The sequence below is a fragment of the Triticum urartu genome, chromosome 5A, assembly GCF_056163025.1.
Source record: "Triticum urartu cultivar PI428250 chromosome 5A, HENAU_Tu73, whole genome shotgun sequence".
NCBI lineage: Eukaryota > Viridiplantae > Streptophyta > Magnoliopsida > Poales > Poaceae > Triticum > Triticum urartu.
The window spans coordinates 168,313,309-168,338,292 of NC_141877.1; the positions used below are offsets into that span (position 1 = coordinate 168,313,309).

At 43.7% G+C, this 24,984-nt stretch overlaps 3 protein-coding genes and 1 long non-coding RNA gene across 13 annotated transcripts; 1 reads left to right on the plus strand and 3 right to left on the minus strand.

The window, feature by feature from the left end:
* Window positions 1-2,146: 2,146 nt before the first annotated feature.
* Window positions 2,147-8,886, minus strand: LOC125508546 (uncharacterized). 7 transcript variants are annotated; one of them, XR_007283594.2, is made up of 6 exons: window positions 8,231-8,886; window positions 7,695-7,765; window positions 4,885-4,977; window positions 4,125-4,469; window positions 3,851-3,903; window positions 2,147-2,609 (listed from the first exon to the last, which is right to left on the minus strand). It is a non-coding gene; the product is annotated as an uncharacterized LOC125508546 (long non-coding RNA). The 7 variants fall into 7 exon arrangements; XR_007283593.2 differs by having other exon boundaries at window positions 3,851-3,912; XR_015604249.1 differs by lacking the exon at window positions 3,851-3,903 and adding an exon at window positions 7,227-7,298 and having other exon boundaries at window positions 2,148-2,609; window positions 8,231-8,866.
* A 421-nt stretch (window positions 8,887-9,307) lies between these two features.
* On the minus strand, window positions 9,308-10,954 carry LOC125508548 (small ribosomal subunit protein uS14). 2 transcript variants are annotated; one of them, XM_048673282.2, is made up of 3 exons: window positions 10,797-10,954; window positions 10,023-10,122; window positions 9,308-9,495 (listed from the first exon to the last, which is right to left on the minus strand). In XM_048673282.2, exons 1-3 carry the CDS (start codon window positions 10,856-10,858, stop codon window positions 9,487-9,489), a joined length of 171 nt encoding a protein of 56 aa, XP_048529239.1. In that variant the 5' UTR covers window positions 10,859-10,954; the 3' UTR covers window positions 9,308-9,486. The 2 variants fall into 2 exon arrangements, with proteins under 2 accessions (XP_048529239.1, XP_087381867.1); XM_087525741.1 differs by lacking the exon at window positions 9,308-9,495 and having other exon boundaries at window positions 9,966-10,122.
* A 108-nt stretch (window positions 10,955-11,062) lies between these two features.
* LOC125508545 (histone deacetylase-like protein) lies at window positions 11,063-19,429 on the plus strand. 3 transcript variants are annotated; one of them, XM_048673276.2, is made up of 4 exons: window positions 11,063-11,251; window positions 11,326-11,519; window positions 12,686-12,811; window positions 18,926-19,429. In XM_048673276.2, exons 1-4 carry the CDS (start codon window positions 11,078-11,080, stop codon window positions 19,104-19,106), a joined length of 675 nt encoding a protein of 224 aa, XP_048529233.1. In that variant the 5' UTR covers window positions 11,063-11,077; the 3' UTR covers window positions 19,107-19,429. The 3 variants fall into 3 exon arrangements, with proteins under 3 accessions (XP_048529233.1, XP_048529234.1, XP_048529235.1); XM_048673277.2 differs by having other exon boundaries at window positions 11,063-11,242; XM_048673278.1 differs by having other exon boundaries at window positions 11,063-11,236; window positions 18,926-19,363.
* A 3,165-nt stretch (window positions 19,430-22,594) lies between these two features.
* Window positions 22,595-24,222, minus strand: LOC147970691 (uncharacterized). Its single transcript, XM_087523566.1, has 4 exons — window positions 24,212-24,222; window positions 23,725-24,133; window positions 23,051-23,636; window positions 22,595-22,992 (listed from the first exon to the last, which is right to left on the minus strand). The coding sequence occupies exons 1-4, from the start codon at window positions 24,220-24,222 to the stop codon at window positions 22,595-22,597; spliced, it is 1,404 nt and encodes a 467-aa protein (XP_087379692.1).
* Between the last annotated feature and the right edge of the window lie 762 nt (window positions 24,223-24,984).

Consider the following 24,984-nt stretch of genomic DNA (forward strand, 5'->3'; position numbering starts at 1 on the left):
TCGTTACATCAGTGCATATGTCGAAACCCATCACTTTGTATCTACAATGAAATATAAATGATCAAATATAAATGATATTTTCTACTGCATAATACTCCCTCCTATTTTTTTAGTCTACGCATAACTTACATCACCCATACCAAGGAGACCTGCTTGTAATTTTTTTGGACGAAATTGTCCCTGTGCTAGTTGAATTGCAGCGACCAGGAAAGCTGGGAAGCTATGATCACCGGAGCCAGTTATTGGCCCGTCCTCCTTGTTTCCTCTGCATGGCTGTTATTGGCCCATTCTCCTTTGCATGCGCTGCATGCATGGTCAGTAATTAATGCACAGGAGGAGGTAGCGTTGCATGCGGGGCTGAAGATTAGGATAGACTTGGAAGAAACCGCTACAAATCAGGATCGCGCAGAGTATTGTGGAAAAACAAGAAAAACTTATGCGCGGAGTAAAAGGGATCGAAGGGAGTATAATCATATATAATATCTGGAAAAAATAAAAGTGAAACTGACACAACTATTTTCTCTATAAAAAACATAGTTGACATTATTAGGAAAATATGTTGATTAAATAATTGTACTAACACAAAATTTGGGGAAAACAACAAACTGTTATGTTTATATATAAGTAAATAGTCATATGAAAATTATTTAAATTATTAATATAGGCCATGGAAAATTGTCCAACAAGAAAAAAACATGCAAACAAACCTTCTTCAACCAAGTATATTTTTTTCTCTCAATTTTATTGTGATACCCTTAGTATATGAAAGGTAATTATAAAATATATTTATTTTTATGAACCATATTTCATATATATATACACACACACTTTTATTGTTTTTGTGAGGTATGTATACTTTCAATATCTATTTTTTTGTCATAAATTCCCACACATGCGAGTTTAGAATTTCTATCATTGAGCAAAATTTTCACACAAGGCCCAAATTAGCTATCCACCACGGCCCAACCAGCACCCAAACTTAGCCCCCTAAAAAATAACTATAAAAGAAATTACCTTATACACAGTATATTTTTTTGAGGGATTACAGTATACCTGGACAAATTGGCTGGCCCGACATGGCCCGGCCCGGCCAGGATTACACGGGCCAGGCACGACACTTCCCGGCCAGGCACGCGTGCTGGCCTCCCCGGCCCAGGCACAACAAAGTTGCCTCACGGGCCGGCTCGAGGGCCCACCTGGCGCGCTGGCCTCTGGGCTCACTGGCCACCCCTCACCTTTCCCCTCCCTCCGCCGCATCCCAACCCAAACCCCACTCACTCATCACTCTCCCCTCCACTCACTCACGTCCTCTCGCACTTTACCCTCCCCCGCCGCATCGCCGCGTGCCTCGACGAGCCGCCCCGCGTGACTCCGCCCGCCGACCGCCGATCTGTCACATGTCGCGGCAGATCTTGGGGCTCACTCACCGGTCCTTTCCACTCACCCACCACCTCTCGCCCTCCCCCCTCCCCCCACCGCATCGCCGCGCGAGTCGCCGAGCCCGCAACCGCGTGACTCCGCCCGCCGACCACCGCATCAGTCCCATGCCGTGACCGGTCTTGTGGCTCATTCACTTCTCTTCTTCACTCACTCCAACATCTCGGCCATCTCCCCTCCCCCCGCCGCATCGCCACACGCGTCGATCATGCGACTCCGCCCACCGACCACCGCATTGGCGCGGCTAGGGGCTCCGACGAGCTGTGTGCGGCACAACCAACGAGGACGGGAGCAGCGAGCTTACTGAAACAGGCGTCGGTGCTCGGTCTGGTCCCGTTCCCCTCGCATTCGCGGCGGTGTTCGCCTCCGGCGAGGTGGCAGGTGGATCCGAAGCGCGACAATTCAGGGGGAAATCGCTGGGAGGTGGAGGAAGGACGAAAAAAACCATGATAGGTGGGACAAAATTAACCATGAAATGGAGACTACCAACTGAGACATTAGGAGTAGAGATAAACTCTATAAAAATCAATGAAAAAAGTAGCGCGCTATAACAAAATAGGAGCGGCCTTAAAATGCGCTATTAGCATGCAATATCGCACTATGGCATTCTATTAGCGAGGCAGTGTACATTGATTTATTTAGCTAGACAATTTTATAGCGTGCTATTAGCTGTGCTTTTTTCAGTGAAAAATACATTACAAATATATTAGTAGTAGACTCAAGGAAGTATCAATACATTTGTCAACATGCATTCCCTTGAATGGTAGCTTAACAACCCATCACAAAATGGTAGTTACGAAAGATGTATACAAGAGGAGACGACAACATGTAGTCAATTTAAAACACAAGTATAAGAATTATACTCTGCTTTAGTGCAAGCCATTCAAAAAGCATACTTAATTCAAGTTTGGATATGAGAACACTGTGATAAAAGTTTCTCTTTTTAGGATTCGTCGATGCCTCACCGTGTACCTCTCCTAGTCTCCCTTTTCTCCGTACATTTTTTGCATCCTCAATTTCTCCGAGCGTTCCTTCAAACAAGAAAATGAGAAGATATTTTTTTCAAGGGGCATCAACACAGAACCATGACCTTCGCATCTTCTTGAAGACTATTGGCGAGTGAACCTTCATGCGGAGCCATGTTTTCCATTGACAACGTCCTCCGCCCTGGCCTATATCACACAAGTTCTTTTCCATCAGATCTACAATGCCATATAACAAGATGATTTAAGAATGAACGTGTAAGTATTCCTAGCATGAAAAGCATAGCAAATTCGAGTGCCAGAACATAACAGTGAAGTTGTACACTTTCATGCAGAGTTGAGCTTCAATACAATGCCAGAGCTCTATCTTCAGCGAACTGGTAATATGAAAATATCGGTACCAAAAATATAATCATGAAATGGTGAGCATGAACTTAACTTTGGATGTTCAGTGCCAATTATGATGCCCAACTCAGTTGATGTTACCACGGAGAATTATATAACAAGCATTGAGCGTTAAGTAGCTTGAAACCTTATACTTAAGGTCACTTGTCTATCTGATTGTAAATGACAGGATGCAATATTACATTATCATTACTTAATTGAAGAATATAATGTATAGAAGGTCCTAAAATCAGTGAGCTCTAGAAACTTCAGGCAGAAAATTATCGCGAGGGCATACAAATTGAAGTTATAATTCGAAGAATCAACCCGGGAAACTACAACCAGGAACCATTTTATTTCGGCTTCAGTTCCTAATTTTTTTAATATTGACTATCTAGTGTGGAAAAGAGTGATTTATAACCTCTGTGTCCATATCGGTATGTCCCAATTTCAGTCGTCATCATTTCAGTTACAGTTTCCTCTCGTGTAAGCCCCAAATCAGTAAGCTTCAGCTTCTTACGGTTTGTAGTAAGCAAAAAATTATCTGCCCACACAAAATTTTTATTAGGACATCGTAAAAGCATAAAAAGTGTGACAGAGTAGCTCTAACATAAAGGAAAAAAACAACTACTCGAAGAAGCTACAAGGTAAAGCAAGCAAAACAAAATGGTAAGACTGATAGGGAGAAAGAAACAAATCATGAGTGAACCATGAACTGGTACTAAAGCAAAGCAGATACCATGGATGTGAAATCAGGAACATTCAAAAATATGATGTAGAAACATCTTACTGAAAATTTTAGATGATTAACGGACCAACTACTGAAAATCAAAGAAGCTGAACCAAAAAGAAGAAACTAAAAACAATACCTTCACAAGTAGTCATTCATTTTTGAAACCAGATGCTATGACGATGAGGTGCAAAAGGTGAAACAAATAGTACTCACACAAATAAGAAAAGAGTGTTTTATTGAAGTGTCGTAAATAGTTAAAAGCAGGTGCCTCTAACCCACTTGATTCTACAAGTAAATAAGCAACATATCTTACTGTTGAATGCAATGGTTGGTATCCAAACGGGAAAAGGGTACATCGTCTTTAACCTGTTGACGCTATGACAGATTTAATCACCATAAGAAACAATCCTGATTAGAAATGCATTAGGATTTCTAATAAACCCCATGATGCAGCAAATTGGTATTATGAATCAAAATGTTTAGAAATCATGTAATTCTACCGCAAAAAAAATATTATGAATATTGAACATATTAAGGAGAAGTGTCTTGGCAAAAACAGAATAAAGCATTCAGGATAAGAATCTCACCTGCCAATGGAACCTAATCCAATAAATATAGGTAAAGATGAATAAAAACTTCCCATGACAGTGCTCCAAGTCATCATGATTTGCACACAGAGAGTCGGGCCCATTGCCTCCGCGTCTGCTCCCAGCTCCATCAGCGGACCACCACCATATCCCGCGGCAGCTCCAGCGGCGTCCCTTCCGATCAGGGGCGACCACATCAGCGCCCAGCACAAGCAGCGCACACACTGACGTCCCTGCCACGACGTGCAACAACATCAGCCCATCGGCGGCGGTGCGGGGCCTCCACATTAGCGCGCAGCTCGAGCAGCCCATGCACAACTCGAGCTAAATACCCATGCCTTGCCACTTGATGATAAATAAAGTATGGGTTCGTTAGTTAATATATTTAATCAAATACGCCGAGTACAACATATGTTCAGTTTTATCACATCTCATATATACATTATTGATCTCATCAAACATTTTTGAATGTTAACATACATAAATAAAAGGTCATATCGTAACTCCTAACATACATACATGAATTTTAGCACTGTCACTGTCCTAGGGGTAAAGAATCTGCATTGTTTCGTAACGAGTCTCGCGACTTTCGTCTGTTCTTGTGGTTACTCTCATAATCATAGACAATCTATTTTTGAAAAGATCGGGACGATGTTGCAATTACGCATGTCAAGAGAAAGTTGATCAGATGCCATAAGCCCATAATCATGTGCGAAGATGAAACTTAGAACGTGCCTTGCACTACAGTGAAATTTTTTACCTCTCATATTTGCAGACCCAATGGGTAATAAGTAATCCCATATGCACCCTTTCTCCGAGCCACATCATGGTCGCCCCATCTTATTCAAAAATCCTGAGCAATGAATCAAGCTGAATAATATGCATCTTATTTTACAAACTGAAGGCATATAGCAGCATACCCAAATTTCTAGCTAGCTGACCTTGCAGGTACTGAAAATTAAGTAGACAATGTTAGGAGACTCGAAAGAAGGGTTTAGCCAGCCTGTGATCCGTACATTATATGATCATGTGCAGGTTAGTATTTTACTGTTTAAATCATTGGGGCTCTCCTCATCTTGTTTTGAAATAGCTCTGTTAAGACTTCTTCTGTCTATGTACATAATTGATGTATGTATGCAAAAACATATACAACAATGATTATGATGTACAATGTGACAATACAACAATCGACACTTTTTTCTTCTAACCTCTTCATAGTCTAAGGAAACAAGGTCAAATAAAGATACTTGTGTTGCACAATAAAATAAAGAGTGAATTCTGGTTTTTACCCTCTATTTTGATGTTTTTGACACTAATTACCCTATTTAGCAGGGTTTCATCCATTTTACCCCATTTAGCAAAAGTTTTGCCACAATTTACCCATTTTAAAATTTTGCGAGCATTCTGATGAGCAGGTCCCAATTGTTAGGTCCACCTAGCATGCCCCATCAACAGTTTTTACCTACCTATTTTTCTCCACGTTGAACCAGTCCTCGCAGCTTCGCTCGACTGGGCTGGCCTGATATGATCGCTAGAGCAGGTCGCTCGCGTCCAACGCACAAGGCATAAGTTGGGCCGCACCACTCTGGCCTCCAATATTCATAGCACACATTGTTCGCCTTCCTTCGAATCACACACACGCTGCAAACAAAGAAAAAAAAGGATTTCAACAATATTCAAAATGGTGAAAAAACTTTAAATCAATGTACGTCAGTTATAGATGGGTGACATGTATACACGTGATCTTCTAATAAGCATTTTAATTCTGTCTGAATCAAACACCTCACCGGCCAATGCATGAGTCAGGAAAACTTCATAATACACATATGATGGAGATGGTCAAAATCATATGGAATGGGGTACGACGTGAGGGCTTGCTTGTTCATCAACCTCGCTGATTTGTTGGACGAGTGGCCCCCATAGATCTGCAACCGAGCACAACCTGATGGGGGCATGTACATGGACGCGCCCACGCCGACGTCGGCGAGCTTGATGGAGCCGGATTACATGGGGTCATTTCTTGCCTTGATGTCGCGCCCAGACGTCGGCGAGATTGACGGAGCCGGATTCCACGGGTCATTTCTTGCCTTGATGTCACGACCATATATAACGCCGCTCGAGGAGGTATGAAATCACGCCGCTGCCGTTGCCTGACAATCCCTAACCATAAGTTCGAGCGAGCCTGACGGGTACGTGAGGGCAGAAGCCTGGACGGGCGATGCAATCTATTAGGCGTGAGTAAGGAGCGTGGTCGACTCAGGCATTATGCGTTGGACGAGACGCAAGTGACCTCCATCAGGCCGGTCCGGTCGGGAGAAGCCGTGAGGACTGGTTCACGAGAGAGAAAAATAAGCAGGAAAAAACCATCGATGTGGCATGCCAGCTAGACTTCACAATTGGGACCTGTCTGCCAGAACACTCATGAAATTTTAAACAGGGTAAATCGTGGCAGAACTTTTGTTAAATGGGGTAAAATGGATGAAATTTCGCTAAATGGGGTAAGTAGTGTCAAAAAAGTCAAAATAGGGGGTAAAAACCGGAATTCACTCTAAAATAAAATAATTTGGTAGAACCAGAAATCACATTTGCTTCAGTCAAATTAAAGAGCCGTTGCACATAGACTATGAACTACATGGCATGTGAACTCACCATTTCAGTGCTCAAACTTTTGCTCTTTAAGCTTGACGGTTTTTATTACTTCTCTCGACAAATTGTCAAGTTATCCTATGGGAAAAGCATTTGCATCATTTAGTCAAATAAGTGGAGTAACAACATGTACTCTCTCTGGTGGTTTTTAAATAAGTGGAGTAACAACATGTACTCTCTCTGAACTATCATTTGGCTGTAGAACTTTAAAATCAAATCCAATTAATTGGAACTAAAGAAATACAGTAGCAAACAACTTATAGCTAGATATGACCTCTCCATTCAGCTTAAAAAAGAAGTGCCAAATCAGACTTGGATGCATCCACTAACATTTCTAAGTAGGTACAATCAGCGCTCTATTAGAAGGAAAAGGAAGAAAAAAGCATGTAGGTGGTGGTGGTGTTTCAAAAAATAGTTTGACCCGCCACAATAGAAGGCAATCTAGTTTATCCTCACCGAATTGACTCGCCTTTATTTCCTAGGATGTACTGCATGACCTCTTTGAGCTGAATAAAAAGTTTTACTAACCTAGAAACAAAATCATAACATTACAATAAGAGTGGATTAGAGAAATTAGCATGTTGTCCTTAATAATAACAGAAAAATAAAGGTTATGGAAACTAAATGTCAAATCTGGATAGCAATATATAGAACAGTCTCACTGTTATAACACACCAATTTCTACAGTGAATCGTCTAAAAACACAATTTATGCATGGAGAATTTTATATATATAGTGAGTCATATATTGAAGATCTGTATATTTGTAGGTTGTAGCAACCAGTGGCAGTTCAACCAGCTTGTACGAGCCATCAAAAGTATTAAGTATAAAAACGATTCGACACGGCCGCAAAACTGCAACCTGATAAATTTTTCCAACGTTGGTTGCAAACGTTTGGACAAGTTTCAGTTTAGTAAAGCTTACCATGTAGTTAAGACTGCAAATGTGGTGCATACTGCTGTCATTCTCAGCACACATTGATCGTTGGTTTGGTCCTGGGAGAACAAAGGAAGAACTCTGAAATTAGGCGGCCGCTTTGACCAATGACCGATCCACACACCGGACTCATAACCGTGTAACATAAACAACACAACAAAGTAGTGAAGGCATTAGCATTCAAATTCCGACCCAGCATCCGTGACCTCCCATCCATCTTAATCTCAGTACTTGATATAGACTTGCATTTATTTCAGATGTATGTTTGTGCCAAACAATTTAATATGGATGAAAAAATAAAGAGAAAAGAATGCTAGTTCTTCAGAAAGTAGAAAGAACTGATGGTTACTTCTAACCAGGGGAACTTAATTCTTAATATACAAGCAAGAATCAATACTGAAAGGACCATAATCAGAAAAAAAATAAAATAGACCCGTAGTAACATCATTATTTACGGCGACCATAATCAGAAATAAATGTCTATTTTTTGTACGTGCAAGGACGGACTATGATGTTGCACCTACTTCAGGCTCTACATGAGGCCCTGCCATGGCCAGGGCTGTTGGGGCCTTCTTCTTGGCCTTCGTGGCGCCTCCATTGATGACAAAAGGAGAAGTCGACATGGCATATCTCGGCGAGCCGCTTCTTCTCGTTATTGGTTTCCCTATGGCCGTGATCTAGATCTGTGGATACGAGATTTGGATCGAGGGAAGGGAGAAGGGAGGGGAATTGGGGACTTACATAGGGGAGTCTGCATTGATGGGGATCTTCTCAAGGTCGATCGAGCCGCACGTTTTCATCCAAGGCCGCCATTTTTTTGGGGGCACGCGGCGCTGGCGGAGACCATTGGGTGGCGGCGCAGGGGAGAAAGCACGAGGAGCCTACGACTGAGGATAGAGATAGTCTGGAGAAGCAAGGCGGCCGGGAGCTCGATCAGGCCCACGCCCTCCTCGACATCGAGGGCGAAGTAGCTCCAGGCAGCTACGTCGAGCCCACATCGGCGACCTCGGTCCGTCGCAAGTGGCAGGTTGCGGAGGGGAACCGAGCGGCATCGGTGGTGGCGATTCTGGAGACCGATTTCCCCTGCAACTCACGAGATCGGGAGGGTGAAGGTGGGCGATGACCAGATCGGGATGGTGAGGGTGGGAGGCGAGAGAGAAAGAGAGGTGGGCACCCTAGACCTGGAGGCCTCGCTCGTTCCTGCCCGCGTGCAGGTCATGGAGGGTTTTTTTGTCGCTTGCGAGAGAACTACGTGAACATGGTTTTGGTTGGGTTTTTTTGAACCGGAAGGTGGGAGCAGGTACCAAAGAAGTACCAAAAAAAAACCATGGTAGGTGAGACAAAAATTAAACCCAGAACACAACCTACCAACTAAGACATTAGGAGTACAGATGCTCATTCATGTGCTCACGCGCTTCATTCTCTCTGGTACGGTGCGTGGATTCAGTCTTCATGTGCTTATATACAAGCACAGATAGATATGAAATAAGCTTATTTGCTAGGTTGCTGGTCTGTTACAGCCATTGACCCAATATGTTCTAATAAAAAAACAAGTACTTATAACTAACAATGACAATGAGAGGGGACAAACACAGACAACAGAACGATAAAAGACTTCTCCATGGGTAATTAACTCATGTTCAACAATTACATCATTCAGTATCCATCAAAACATAAAACCACAAGCAAACATTACTGGAATTGAAATTAAGCATTCTATTAAGTGCTCCAATCCTTCATCCCTGATCAGCTTCACTTCAGGGTAGCAGGAACAGGTGAATTAACGGTACTGCAACAAAAGATAATAATCAAATAATTATAACAATAGTTCTGCACAAACGATAAAATTTTGATATACATGCTTTATACTAGACTAGAAGGCTAGATGCAGAAGAAACGACGCTGCATAAGAACATCAAGACAACTGTCCCAAAGCTTGGCTATTATGTTATCTGAATCATATTAACCCATTTCAGAAATTGCCTGGCCACAATAACAGCATACCACTAGTGAATTGTCAGACTTGGAAATACATCTTCAATGTAATAAAATACTAGCAAAAAACATCTCAATACAGAAACTGCAAAGTAAATGAGCCAACCATAGAGAACAATGGAGCACATCAATTTGTTAACCAATCATTTATCTAATTTGGATGTAGACTAGGAATAGGTATCATCAAACACTAGAAGGCAATAAGGAATCACAAATCTAATGTATTAAGTCATAACTGACATTTAAGGGAATCATGGCTGACAAAATAATAATATAATTTCAGATTGTTCCTGGTGCAACAATAATGTTCTTGTTGGATACCTTGATGAAGCCAATGTCCTTGGCGTTGCTGCGGAAACACTGCCTGCAGCACATCAGCCCATACTTCCTGATCAGTCCATGGGAGTTTCCACAGACCCGGCTGCCAAAAATAACAAACTTGGGGTCAGTACAATCACTCGTAAGCATACTTGTTCATCACAATAACATCAGCGATTGAATGGTACGCCAGACAAGCCAGCAACCACATGCTATTTCAGTTTGTTACCGCACAGCACCGGAAGAAATGCTTGTTAAGTAACAAATTAAACTTTTGAGGCAATTCTAACAATATTTTCCTGGTTCTAGTCGCTTGTGAAGCCACTTGCACATCACAGCAAGCTCTGAATGGTTTGAGCGACATACTAACAACGAAACCCGAAACCTACCTGACCACATCTAACAGAGTTAAGCAAAGAAGATTTTAATCGCCATATGAAGCACGCCAGAATCAGATGATACAAGTCGCCAACTACATCAACAAAATACACATCATATGAAGATGGGAAAGCCTTTATCAAGGCATAACAATCATCAAATGTGAGAATTTAACCGGTTAATAAGTCCCTGACCACACATAACACAGAGCAAACAAGGTTTTAATCGCCATATGAAGCACGCCACGATCGAATGATATATGTCGCCAACTAAATCGTGTAAGACACACAGATCCGGGCGAACAGTTGGTCTAGCAGGAGATATCTAGCCGCGGGAACGAACAACGAACTAGGCATTTTAAGGAGATGGAGGGGATCGAGGCGGTGGCAGAAGTATTACCAGACGCGGGAGCCGGGCCCGTAGTTCTTGGGGTGGGAGTTCCAGACGTTGGAGTGCCCCATCGTCGCCGCCTTCTTGTTCGCCTTCCGCCTGCCGCCGCCGGTTGCTAGGATGCGCGTGGGAGGAGGAAAGGGTAGGTGGCGGCGGTGCGAGCGGGAGTGGCTTATATAGGGAGACGCCGCGGTAAACCCTAAGCCAAGGGCACGGGTTGGATTGGGCCCAGGCCGACACTTAGCCCCGTCTACGGGCTTAAAGGGCCTCTTTGTTGGGCCCAGCCAATCATGAGCATTTGGGCCTCAGATATAGTGCTGTATCTGCACGACTCGCCGTGGCCCGTGAGACTCGTCGGGAAAAAAAATCGTCGTCTGCCGCTCCACTCCGACTCGCCGAGGATGTCTTCCGCCGCCGGAGCCGGAGAGCACTCGTCTTCATCCCGACCTGTCCGTGTGAACGACGTAGCCCCTACCTACCGTCTCTGTGTTGTTTCTTACACTCCACTGACGCGTCCTCGAATGTTTCGTCGTCGCAGGGGAAGGAGAGAGAGGAAGGTACCGACGATATCAACCGCAAGGTGGACGATGAGGGAGATCTGAGCCTGGAACTCTATGGCGCCGAGGCGGGGTGGGTGGAGGCGCGGACCAGCTGCCCGCACCTCCCTGCCATGCCCGCCGCCAGCGCCGACGAACTCGCGCGCGTGCCCGCGCCTGATTCCCACTGCTCTAGGTTTGTCTCATCATCCTCTTCGAGTTTGGTGTCTTGCGATCCTGGGCCTGACATGCGGGTTGTTACTTGTGAGGGTTCTTTCCTGCGGTTTGATGCGCTCCCGCTGGGCTAGGTTTTTTTTCTCCCTAGTACTATCCTCTTGGGTGGCGCACTATTTGGCTGAATGCCTGGTTCCCAGACTTCAGTTATGGTGAAATATGACTAGATAACTTAAATTGACAAGGAAAAGGGATTGATACTTGATGACAATGCGATTGATTGGTACTAAGTTGTGACTCGAAAGTGTTATGGCAAGTCTCATATTTATGAATGAGTTATTTAGATTACTAACTAGAAGCTTCGCTTCATGATTTCTCCTTCGCATTATTCTCACTGTATCAACATATGGCTCATGTTGTTGTTATTCTTGCATCAATTCTGGCATGCAATTCCTCTGTTTATTCACAATATTTTGAATAGCCAAATCACCTCCAAGTGACAGAAGGAAATATGACTTTAAGATGTGATATTTCCAAAGAAAAAGAGTTGTTGGGTTTGCAAAATAGGATATCCTTTTATCAGGAAAACGTCATGGAGAGTGGTAGGTGCAAAATATGAGTTTCTTTGGTAGAATGATTGCTCAATGAGAAAGTTAGATGATTGGGATCTGGGTTTTGAAGATACTATTGGGTGCATTCCTTAGTTGAAAGTTAGTAACAGGCTAACATCTAGTGAGCTGGTGAACAGCATGGCTTCCTCCTCACTGTGTTCTACAACTGAATGATTTATGTATGCATGGATTACACATGAAAAAGCACTGTTGATACTTCTTATATGACTTCTATAACCAAAGCATGGTTTTCTGTGTCATTTCACCTGAAAATGCTGTTTACGATTTCATGGTGCACCATAAAATTAATAGATTGTCAAACATTGTCTATGCTATCTTCCTTGCATGCTTGTTGCTATAGCATCTGGATGTTAATTGCCTATAAACACCAAAAGCAGTATTAAGATTTTCCAATGAGTTACGTTAGCCTGTGGCACAAGATAATGTATACCCCTATCCTTGTATTGAATCTGAATTAACCTCATATGCTCGAATTTAGGACAAAACATAACTGTTGGATTTGATGTACTTCATATGTCCATGTCTTGTGTTTCCTTATGAGCATTTTTCCATGCAGATGTCATCACCCTTCTGAAAACTGGTTATGCTTGATCTGCAAGGATGTGCTGTGTAGTCGTTTTATCAACAAACACATGCTGTGCCATTATCAAGAAACGGGCCATTGTATCGCCCTGAGCTTCAGGTAAATTGTTCAACTTCCTTTTGCTTAATTTTCTCTTGGACTGCGGATAATTTTCATTGGCTGCATTTATTATGATCAGGGCTCTCCAGTTCCAGTAGTCAGTATGCCATGTTTTTTTTTTGTTAGAGCAAAGTATGCCATGTTCTAAATCTAGCGGTCACCTATGCCAATGTGAAACGGTATTGTTGTGCGCTCACTATAGTACTCATGTTAATCAGCCAGCAGTGTTAGAGCATCTCTAGCAGATCAGCTAAAACCGTGTCCTGTGAAAACAGTATATGGTTCCCCCTAAAATGAATTTGTGGAAATTTACGGTATGATTTTTACGTCAGCAGAACAGATCCCATATAAACCAATTGAATTTACAACAAGGTCCCTGGAAAATAGCACAAAGCACCCTCACACATAAAAAAGAAAAGCAATTGGATCCTCGTGCGGCAGCTCACGGGAGCAAGCTAGCGGGAGCGGCGGCGGGAGCTAACGGAGGCAGCAGCAGCAGCTAGCGGGGGCGGCGGCGGGAGCTAGCGGCGACGGCAGCAGCAGCAGCTAGCTAGCTATCGGGAGCAGGCTAGTGGGAGCGGCGGCAGCTAGCGGGAGCAGGCAGCAGCTAGCGGTGGGAGCTGCTTGCAGCCGATGTCCGCCAGCCCGGACGGCGGTGGTGCACCAGGGTCGAACAGGTTGGACCGTAGTGGTGTTGGCGAGGAACGAAAGCGAGGGAGCTGAAACTAACCTCCCGCCAACCGTTTTTTTGTATTACAGGTCCGTGCAAAAAAGAGCTCCAATCCTGGTTATCTACGGGACAAGGCCCGGATTATGCAGGATCCCGCAAAAAAATATCCGGGATGGTCGATTTTGCAGGATCTGTTTGGGACAGAAAAAACGCCCTCGTCCCGTAAACCGGCGGTTATTATTCCGGATGGCCCGGTTTACGGGATCTGCTAGAGATGCTCTTAGTTGGAAAATAGAGACCAATGTCCTTGTTAAGTTGGGTTAATTGCTTTATAGATGTATTCAGTGTATTAGGGATAAGTTTCCTCGTACTCTCTATGGGCTTCATAGAGAGATTGGTTCTTAGGGATCAAGTGAAGTCATCCTAAAAAGCACGGATACGGCAACACGGACATGGCAACACTCATACGGGGACACGGGATACGGCATTTTCCAGAAACACCCATCGGGGACACGGCAAGTATATATAAAAATAAAAAAATATGCCATGTAATATAGAGTTAAAGACAAAAAAAATGAGAAAGAGATACTGCCCCATTTGTTGTCTCCTATTTGAAGTGCTTGATTGAATCATCCAGACCAGATCCATGTCATTTCAACTTGCAAAACACATCAAACAATAGTCTAGTATTAGTATCAGTCTATTAGAGACATATAAATCATAATAACTAGAAGATGCCCCGCGCGTTGCTGCGGGACCATTTGCTACAACTATATTGTCTTATAAAGAAACAACAAAAAAGATATAATGTAAAGTCAACGACCTATGTAATCTAGCGTGTTGTTCACAAGGATTAAATGATGCCTTAGAACATGTCGTAAATAGAATATTGGTGATAAGAACACAATACGTATGTGAAATGAACTCCATGACCAATGACTGAATCGGAAAGCACCTGCAAATGACCCACTAAATGTCCTTCTCTCTAAATTCCTCAAGCCAAGCTTTTGAATGACAAAAGTGAAGCACTGAAATTAGTACTGGTCTCAATATCTGAAGGAGGAAAAAAGTGATAACAATGGGCATGGTTTTCTGATCGTTCCAACTCGCGATGTTTAGGTCCACCAAAACTAAAGGATCACAAAAATTAGGGTGCATCTACTAAGTAATAATGATCTAAGTGACATTATCAAGATATGCTAAAAGAAAGTGATGTGGAAGCCTGGACGTGTAACAGAGGGCAGAAGATGTCCTTGGCAACTCGAATGGGCTCCAGTAAATTGCTGCTCCAAATCGGCGAAGCTTAGTGGCGCGTGTCTTGTAGAATGATCGAGATGCCGCAGCAATGAATGTGCAGCAAGCGGATGGGTCTGTCACCATTTCTCTGCTGATCTGTACGCGATACCAGTATGTCCACCCTGTGTAGAAGACAGGAAAATGAAATTGTGAAAACAAAATAGTTGCCTCACATATATGCCTACCTAAATTCATCCAAGCCTATCTTCTTGATTGAGTGACAATTATGACTTACTTGAATAGAAGGGATAATGAGATTTCGTCCTGGGTTGTAGTAGATGATTTGTTCCAACCAATGCATTGCATGGAATGAAGGGGATCATATGAATGTGATTTGTAACGTACTGAAACAAATATAAGATACATGTCATGCGTTCATCAAGTTCAGATAATAAATTTTACAGATGGGATGATTATCTACTAACTCAAGCGGTAAGAAACCTATGCAGGAAGAAAGCACAAATAACCATCGCAATCTGCAACAAATCATCGAGCAACCTGTGGCCAAATCTTACAAAATAAGAAATCAGATAAAAGATTGGATTAGACAAAGAAAAGAGGGCTAGAGAGGGACCCAATCAATCAGCATGTACATGTTGGGAAGTGTAATCAAAGATCTGAGTCCAGTTGTGGTGGAAGATGATTCTCTTCTTTCAGAAAATAAGATTCATACACACTTGTGCACTCCAGGCTGATATTTAAAGGATAAGCGAGCGGTTCAGTTACCTCCTCCGCATTTGTGTCATTGTGTGGTGCGGCCGTTCGTTTCTGGCACATTTGCAGGAAAGGAGATTGTGGGGAAGAGGAGCCGATTAGGCAGAGTCAACAGTCTAACAGGCATATGCAAGATAGAAGGCAGGAATCCAACGTCGTGCCATAGTGGGCATTTATTTTGGCATGTATTAGCAGATGGGCCAATAAGCTGGCCTACTACGAGTTTGTACATGCAGCAGACCATGAGGCGTACGGTGGCCTGGGGTCGCGGCGAGGTGGCGGCAGTGGCGGAGGAGCATCGATTCCTATGTGCGCTATTGGCGGTTGTGCGGCCGGCTTAGCCGGCGCGGGCGGCCAGGGGAGATAGGCGACCATGTGTGCAATAGGTTGTGACCGGCATGGCGGCGCGGACGGCCCAGTGCAGGAGCGATCCAGCTTTTTGATTGGTCGTGGTGAGTGGAGGGCTCTCCTCTTATTTCTCTCGTCAGTTACGGAATAGGAAGAGGAACAAATGCGTCTTAAATGGAAATTAAACCGCACCATTAGTTGAAATAAAAACTAAAAGAATTATTGATGTGGCTGAGCTGTGAGATAGTTGTGAACTTGTGATTGGCTGATATTTGATGACATGGCGTGCTGAGTTGGACCACTTGCATGTCAAGAGAATACCTTGTAGTGGGGAGCAACTTCTTAAGAATGTAAGAACTTGTGATTGGCTGATATTTGATGACATAGCGTGCTGAGTTGGACCACTTGCATGTCAAGAGAATACCTTGTAGTGGGGAGCAACTTCTTAAGAATGTAAGATATGAAGTGGTACTTGACAAACAGCAAAGAAGTTTGCTTACCCAATCTGCAACGCTAGCCCCCAATAACATTAGGCTAGTCATAGTGGGTAGTAGCTTAGACTAGTAACATGCATATGTTACTAGTCTCTGTTACTACCTCCATAGTGGGTAGTGTCATACTCCCTCCGTTCCAAGTTACTCGTCGCAGAAATGGATGTATCTAGAACTAAAATACATCTAGATACATCCATACCTGCGACAAGTAATTCGGAACGGAGGGAGTAGATGTGATAACATAGAGAGCTTCATTTATTACTTTGTAGACTCATTTTACATTGGGAACTGCTATTTGATGGTAACATATTATGTTACTCCATTTGCATCTCTCCTCATTAATTACTTGCCACGTCATATATTTTGCCTATGTGGCATGTATGTTACTACTATGTGATGGCAATCTCAAATTCTCAAACACCCAGCATGACACAATATTACAAATACAAACCAAAGAACCAGACCATGACAAATTGACTGCATCAGAAGTTAACAACATCAAATAGTCCACTAAAAGCATAAAAGATAGTACTTATAAGGCTCAGGTGGCCACATAGCAAACAGTTCAAATGGCCATAGTCTAACAATTCAGGAGTGCATTACATAAATGATGTAGAAACATAAATAAAATAAGCTCCTGGGCTGATGGCTGAAGCTTGATGGATAAAGAGACCCAAGTGAGAGAATCTATTATCTCCTCCAAAGCTTGTTCATCAAGTGAAAGATCTGCACCTTCAAGCATACCCACACTACCAAAACTCTCAACTCCGTCTCTCCCAATGTCCCGCATTCTGCTTGGCACAGTTTGATATGCTTGAGAATTCTTGAAAGCAGGCGGTGGTTGTTGTGTGTAAACACCAAATCAGCAGCTCGAGCAGGAGTAAGCTTGTTTCTTGCAGCACTATGGATGAAGCCGTATTTACTCCAGTTCCTCTTGCAACAAGAGGAAGATGCCGGCTGCCCAAGTACCTTCAAGGCTAATTATTTTTAACACCCTTGTGCTTTCTCAAATCAATCCCATGGAGGATTTTTGGCGATTCAGCAAGATGAATCGCACCTCACACAATGGATGTTGTAGGTCGGTCAAGAGGCTATGAGCATGGCGCGGTGGATTGAGTGTAAGTTGTGACGACACGATCTGGAGGGGTTCGAGATCGCACAGGGAAGGGGAGGGGAGGGGAGGAGAGCATGTGAGAATGAGAGGAGCAGGAGGTGAGGAACAGAGTTCGCATGTTTCTCATTCAATACCGTTCGGGTGTCACAACGCACGCCTAAGAAGCCACTTGGCACACACCCCATTGGGCCACTTGTCTCCCAGGTTACAAGGCCCAAGGCCTGATCGCCAATTGCTGCACGAGTCCAGCAAGTGCACTTCAGTCTGCTGAAGGTTCAGTAACCTGAACTGCAGGCATGACATCACTTTACTGGGCGACCGCTTGACCCTGCCACTTCTCCTGCTGCCTCACTGTGGTGCTACCTTTGCCCTTTGTCCATCCTTCTGACGCCACTGCTCAAGGACTGCACGAGGGGAGATGCAACAGTGGACAGCATCACAGAAGAGGCACAAAGCGAGAATCATAGGGGTGGAGGTGGCAAGACAGAGAACATCGCATCAGAAGAGACGGGGTGAGATGTTGAAAAGTATATATGCCAGTGGGTTTAAGGGGACTTAGGTGCCTTAGGGCAAAGGCATTGTGGCATGAGTACTCAGCGAGTATTCCTAGCTGGGCTGGCCCAAGTGGCTTCTGAACCTCTTTCTTTCTTTCCTTTTATTGTTGTTTTGTGAAATTAGGATTTCTTGTGGCTATCTTAGCTATTGCACTATCTGATTCACAAACCTTATAGATTCATGTGCCCGGTCAATTTATGAATCGTAGATTCAAATTGCCAACCTGAAAACTATGAAGAATCTATTGGTGGCTACCTAGGTTCACATCATTGTACAATGCGAAGGTCTAGATCAGATATGCATGATTATAGCCTTTGCCACCAACAAACATAAACTCTTGAAGTATGGTTATTAATCCTTTCATTTCTTTTGTGAGAATGGTTTATTCCTGTGTATATGTTCTGTAAGAAGAACTGCAGAAGTTACAGCACTGGCCAGTACTTCACTACACTGGTTTAACAGCTTTACTACTAGTCGTACCAGTAAACCTCTACAAGAGAGTCAATGTGAAATGCTGTTCTCTCTGGTGGTACCTTTAAGCAATCAATTACTCATATGATTGTTTGCTGTTGAGTTAAACTAACTTGAGTTTAATGGTGGCAAAGTTTAAACCTGGCTAGTTGACTGAATTTAAAGGAAATGTCCATACACCATAGTTTGCTACACATATTATTAGTGAAATACCTCCTGCTTTGAATAATATATAAAATGCAGAAGCACGAAGATAGCTAAATATTGCTATAAATCTAAAATTATTGTTTCCGTATTATCTTATTTTTCATTTTGTTACTGAAGATCCTATCATGTTCTGCCTTTCCCTCTTCTATCCTTGTTGTGAAGCAATACAGTTTAATCCTTCCTATATTGCAGCATCTGCACATTATTGGATTGCTTTTACTCAGCGTTGTTGTATCCCTTTTCAGTGATCTGTCAGTTTGGTGTTTTGCCTGTGACTCCTACCTAGACGCTCAATCCATTTTAGAACTGCTCCCAGTTTATGAAGTTGCACATCTGTTGAAATTTGGAGAAAGGCCCCCTTTTCGATCACTTGAAGTACTGGATTTGAGCAGTGGACAAAATGGAGGTTCATCTTCAAGTTCCTAATGTGTGATCCTCTGTCAGTGAGTTTTTTTGTCATGATGACAGTAGCCCATTGTGTGAGATGGAACTTGCTAAGCACCAGCACAAATATAAGTCAGCTAATGGTCATGTTCCTCATTACTCCTGCCGAAGTACCTGTTAGGCGTGAAGCAAACTGATAATTGTAAAAGTCTGTTTACCTTTGGACATGATAAAGGCATTAAAATTGCCTTGATGTTGACATCCAGAAAAGTATTCAATTGCGAATATATTTTTCTCCAGTGACTGATGTAGTTTAAGCTTATCCACAAAGATATGAAAGTTTAGGTATGTGCCGTTTGACTTTAGATTCTCAGATAAGAGTTGTGCTCTGCTCACTATTCTCTGATAGTGCATAATTGTTGGCACTACAGGCTGACAGCTTGTTGCCTACCAGATAGGAGGAATACTCAGTTGTAGAAACACAATGCATAAAGAGCATGTATTTGACGAAGAAGCTATCTAATTGGGAAATGAACACTCAACAATGCCCTCTATGGCATGAGCTTGAGGAACTTAATATTTCTTGCTCAAATGTGTGCCAATGCACTGCTTATCGGTCCACATGAGAAAGATTTCTGCTATTTCTATAGCTACAGGATATCCACTTCTAGAACTTTTATGACCAACTTGTCATTTTGTGATAAGCAGTAAAGGAAATTTGATCCCTTTGCAAAATAAGCAAGTGGTGTGCTTCTGGGAGGTTAAATCATGTCATGAAAGTTGTCCTTTTGCAAGATGATTAAGATAAACTCATATTTTAAGTTAGTGTGATGCTATTTTTTATTCGTTGGTTGATAGTGATGTCACTTTGTGAGCTGCCTAACATTATAAACCCAATCAGACATAAAACAACATATGTCCTCTTTGGTTGCCTTTTTTTTTGAGGAACTCTTTGGTTGACATTCGTGTGCTTGGCAAATCTGGTGAACGGCTACTCAAGTTTGTGGTCTCATTTTCCTTGAAACATAATCATCCAAATTTGCATGCTATTGCTTGTTTGATCATCATTGCAGTTTATTTGTACTACATAGTCCTCTCAAATCTCAGATGTATTCCTCCCAAAATAGTTGTTGGACAGTTTGGATGAACTGAAATACTAATATGGCAAGACAATAGGTTAAAATTTACTCCTGCCGTTCCTAAATATAAGTCTTTTTAGAGAATTCAATATGAACTACATACAGATGTATATAGATATTTTCCTTAAAACATAATCATCCAAATTTGCATGCTATTGCTTGTTTGATCATCATTGCAGTTTATTTGTACTACACAGTCCTCTGAAATCTCAGATGTATTCCTCCCAAAATAGTTGTTGGACAGTTTGGATGAACTGAAATACTAATATGGCAAGACAATAGGTCAAAATGTACTCCCTCCGTTCCTAAATATAAGTCAGGATTCAATATGAACTACATACGGATGTATATAGACATACTTAGAGTGTAGATTCATTCAATCTCCGTATGTAGTCTATATTAGAATCTCTAAAAAGACTTATACTCCCTCCATTTCAAATTACTCGTCGCAGAAATGGATGTATCTAAAACTAAAATACATCTAGATACATCCATACCTACGACAAGTAATTCAGAACGGAGCGGTGTGGTCGCCTATCGCGGCCCTTCTTCGGTGTGGGCGAGGGCTTTGAGCTCCGCCTCCATTTGGTGTCCTTCTTCTTCAACCCTGTCATTGAAGCTCTCCTTGGATGCCTCAGCTTTTTTCGAGGCTCGCTTTGGGGACATCTAGCTGCGATGGCCGTGGTGATTTCTCACACACGGTGAGGATTTCGCACGGTTGACGCCAATTTTGACGTTCAAAAATCACTTTCGACTAGGGGGTATCCTTAGTTGGGTGGACAGATTGGTTGTGTGCATCCGGTGTAGAGGCTGGGTGTAATTGATATCTTTACGATATTAATATCCCCCCTTTCAAAAAAAAGTTGGATGGACAGAGATTAGAGAGGGCGTGTACAACGACCTTATGTTGAAGGTCGCCGTACACTCGACAAAGTGACACATCGATGTTTCTTAAATAGGTTCGGTCGCCTCGTGGGAGCGCGACCTACATCCTATGGAAGAGTCATCGAGAGTGGTGCCCAGGGCACGAGGCACTCGGAGTGCGGCCGTTTTCGCAGTCCCACAACTCTTGACTAGTCCGAGTCTTACCAAATCCCTCAGACTCCGAGCTCTCAGCCTTTGCTTGCGCTCCTGAAGAGGCTTGGAAGGGGAATGTGAAGTGTATTCATGTGAGAGTGAGTGAGTTACATGCTCACGGGAAACTTTATATTAGCCTAGGTGTCCTTAACAAATGACCAAGCCTACTCTTGAAGTAAGGAGGTGAGAGCGTAGGACTAGTAATTTTTCGTCATTTGGCCCATGTGCTTCTTGTTAGGCTAGGAGGTGGGGTTGAGTAGAATCCCTACACTATGAAGAGGCTTTCTTGCTTGCGCTTGGGCTTCTTTGCTCACTTGTCTTCTCCTTTGACTTATGCTTTTATGTGGTCTTCGCCCTTTTGCCTTCTTGACCATGAAGTTTATTTGGACTTTCGTTGACCGAAGTAGTCTACTTGGACCCACAGGGGTGGCTTGGACTATTGTTGACTGTCTGGGTGGCACTCCATGTAGGATACGGTGTGGGACCTCAAGTAGGGTTAAAATCGACTACAAGATCATGCATTTTTTAGTAGACCCCGAGAATAGCGATGCTCCTTTGTATTAAATGGGTAGGTTTTTTCTTGCAGAGCCAGCTGTGCGTGCTACAAAATTTGTAATCTACTGGTTTAGAGAGTACAAAACAGCCGCACACACCTTTTTTATGAGTTGTTTCAAGGTATACAAGTTGTTGTTGTCTTCAAAGGCCTCGATTTATTAATTAAGTTTAAGAGAGTTCTCTAATTTGATGTTAATACATTGGTATTAAAAAAACAGTTAACTATGGTTGCAGTTTTGTAGTCCCTCTAATCCATAGTACTTGTCGCGGCTTTAGTACAACTTTATACCTAAACAGAGGGATTACTTGTTGTGTAGTACTTCCTCTATAAACTAATATAAGATTTTTTAGATCACTAAAGTAATGATCTAAAAGATCTTAGAGCATCTCCAATAGATGGTTCAAATTTTGGCGGTCCAAAACCGGAGATGTAAAATTTGGACCGTCAAAAAGTGCATTTTAGAGCTTCGAAAAACGCTCAACTCCAACAGATGGCCGAAATTGATGGTCCAAAAGAGCAACTCCAATAGATGGTCCAAACCAAAGATTTAAAAATCTGAAAACGGCCGCGCGGCTGCTGCCAGCCACTGTTCAGCCGCGGTTTTGCATTGAAATAGCATCAAAAATTTGAAAATAAAGTGCATCATCATCATAGTTTCAATCAAAAGTGCATCACCATCATAGTATCAAATCCCTCTACCAAAAGAACATCGTCTCAATCAAAGTTTTGCGCCCTAGAAATTGAAATGTACATGAATATTACTCATACGGGTCATCAACACCACCGGCGTTGTGAACCGTGGTACGATCATCATCTTCACCACCGTCTTTGTCGACGTTCTCAACAAGCGGTGAACTCTCGTTGCCGTGAGCACCACCGGAAGCATCTTCATTGCGTCCCATACCGGTCATGTTGCCGACGAAGCCAACTCCAACACCACTCATGTTGCCATAGCCACCTCCCAAGCCACCCATCATGTTGCCGCCAAAGCCACCTCCCATGCCGCCAAAGCCACCTTCCATGTTGCCACCGAAGCCACCTCCCATGTTTTCGCCAAATGCACCATTCATGGAATCTTCAATCATGTTCATGTAACCACCCATGGCACCTCCCATGCCTCCTCCCATGGCACCTTCCATGCCACCTCCCATGGCACCTCCCATGCCTTCTCCCATGCCTCCACCCATCATCATTTTGCCTCATGAGCATTTGCTTCTTCACGAGCATTTCATCGCGACAAAGTTCAGCATATGCCTTTGCCTTGGCATCAAGAGTTGATGTGTCCATAAACATAAACTTGAGTGTCCTCTCCTCAACCATCTTCCTCTCATCGGCCACGGCCTTATTCTCCTCTAGGTCCACCTTCCTCTCCTCGGTCGCGGCCAACCTCTCCTCGGCCGCCGCCCTTCGCCGCTCGGCCTCACTCCTCTCCTCTATTTCCTTGAGCTTCAAGATTCTTTTCTCTTCGGCATACTCTTTCCTCGCCATGACAATGGCATCAAATCCTTCCTTGAGATTATTGTCTCCGGCCTTGGTTCCCTTCGCTTTCTTGTTTCCATCGGGCCTATAAGATTTTGTCGCGGAGTGAGGAGTGGGGCTCGTCTCCTCAATGGCGACATCTTCTTCATCCTCAAGCACCGCACTCTTCTTCCTCAACGATTCAAAAGTCTCTCTAGTTTTCCACTTCTCCTCATCCTTGAGCTCTTTGTAGCAATGATGAAAAGTGAAAGCTTTTCCTTTCCTTTTCTTCTTCTCGCCTTTCATGTTCTTCTCTCGAAATAATCCTTGTGCAATCGTTTTCTACAATAAAACAAGCAACACATCATCATCAACATGTGGAACAAAGAGGAAATATTTGACAAAGCACGCACGAAGAGGAAATATTTACCAAGTCACTATCACCGCAACCACTTGGGTTCATGCGAGCAACGTTTGACAAGCAACCGGCCCACTTTTGGCATCTGGCGTTGATGGTGGACCAACGTTGGCGTAGAGAGTCGCTTGAATGGAAGTGACCACTTGTGTTGCGCTCATCGAAGTACTCCTTGATGCGTTGCCAATAGGTGTTCACCGTTTGGTCGCTTCCAACGCTTGCATCTTGAGAGATTTTCTTCCAAGCGATGCATATCAACACATCCTCCACGGTGGTATAATTTCCACTTCTTCCCTTGACAACAAAGCCCTCATCGTCCACATCAAGATTGTCATCATCATATTGGGTTTCATATTCTTGTGACGCATACATGTAATCATCATTTGCCACATTTGTCGCGTGCATGAAAACTTCATCATCAAGACTACAATTGGACGCACAAACAATCAAGAACACATACAATTTGAAACAACAAACGAGAGCACAACCGAAAAATTTATACCTTTGCGACATTTCATCGAACATGTTAGGCGATGGCTGTCGGCGTGGCCACATCTTCCTCCACGGCCGGCGATGGCGTCGGGGGAGATTGAGAAATGGATGTGTGGCTGCTGGAGGAGGCCGCCGGCCGCACCGGCTACGAGTCATCACCCCGAGCCGCCACGGCCGCATTGGAGACCTACACCGGCCGCGTAGAACTGTGGATCGGGTTGCGGCTGCGGTTGGCCGGCCGTTTTCCGCCGCCTCGTTCCTTAGCCGGCTTCGCCGCCGGCGCGGTGGCCACCGGCCGGGGTGGCGCGAATCTGGGCCGACGGGCGGGGGGCGGCGGCATGGCAGTGGTTGCGGGCGAGATGGCAGCGACGGCGGCCACGTGGGTCAGCCCACCGGCTGCGGCGGCGGCGGAGAAGGCGGCGGGGTCGTCGCCTTCGGCCATGGCGGCACCGGACGGCGGGGGGCGGCGGTCGGCCGGGTGGGTCGCGGGCGGGTGGGAAAGGAAAGGAACTGGCGGTTGGGCGTTCGCGGGCGGCGGCTGGTTTTGGACCAGATGCACCTTGTGATGTAAATTTGCACCGCAAGGTGTTGTATTTTACATCACGAGGAGGCCGTGGTCCAATTTTTTTCATGTGGATTATTTGTTGGAGCAGCGTTTTTTGCCTTAGACGGTTCAGAAGTTAGGTATTTTTACATTTGAACCGTCTATTGGAGATGCTCTTATGAAGGGAGTATTAATAATCGCTTTGCAAGTAATTTGCCTGGTAGGGCAAGTGTACAGTT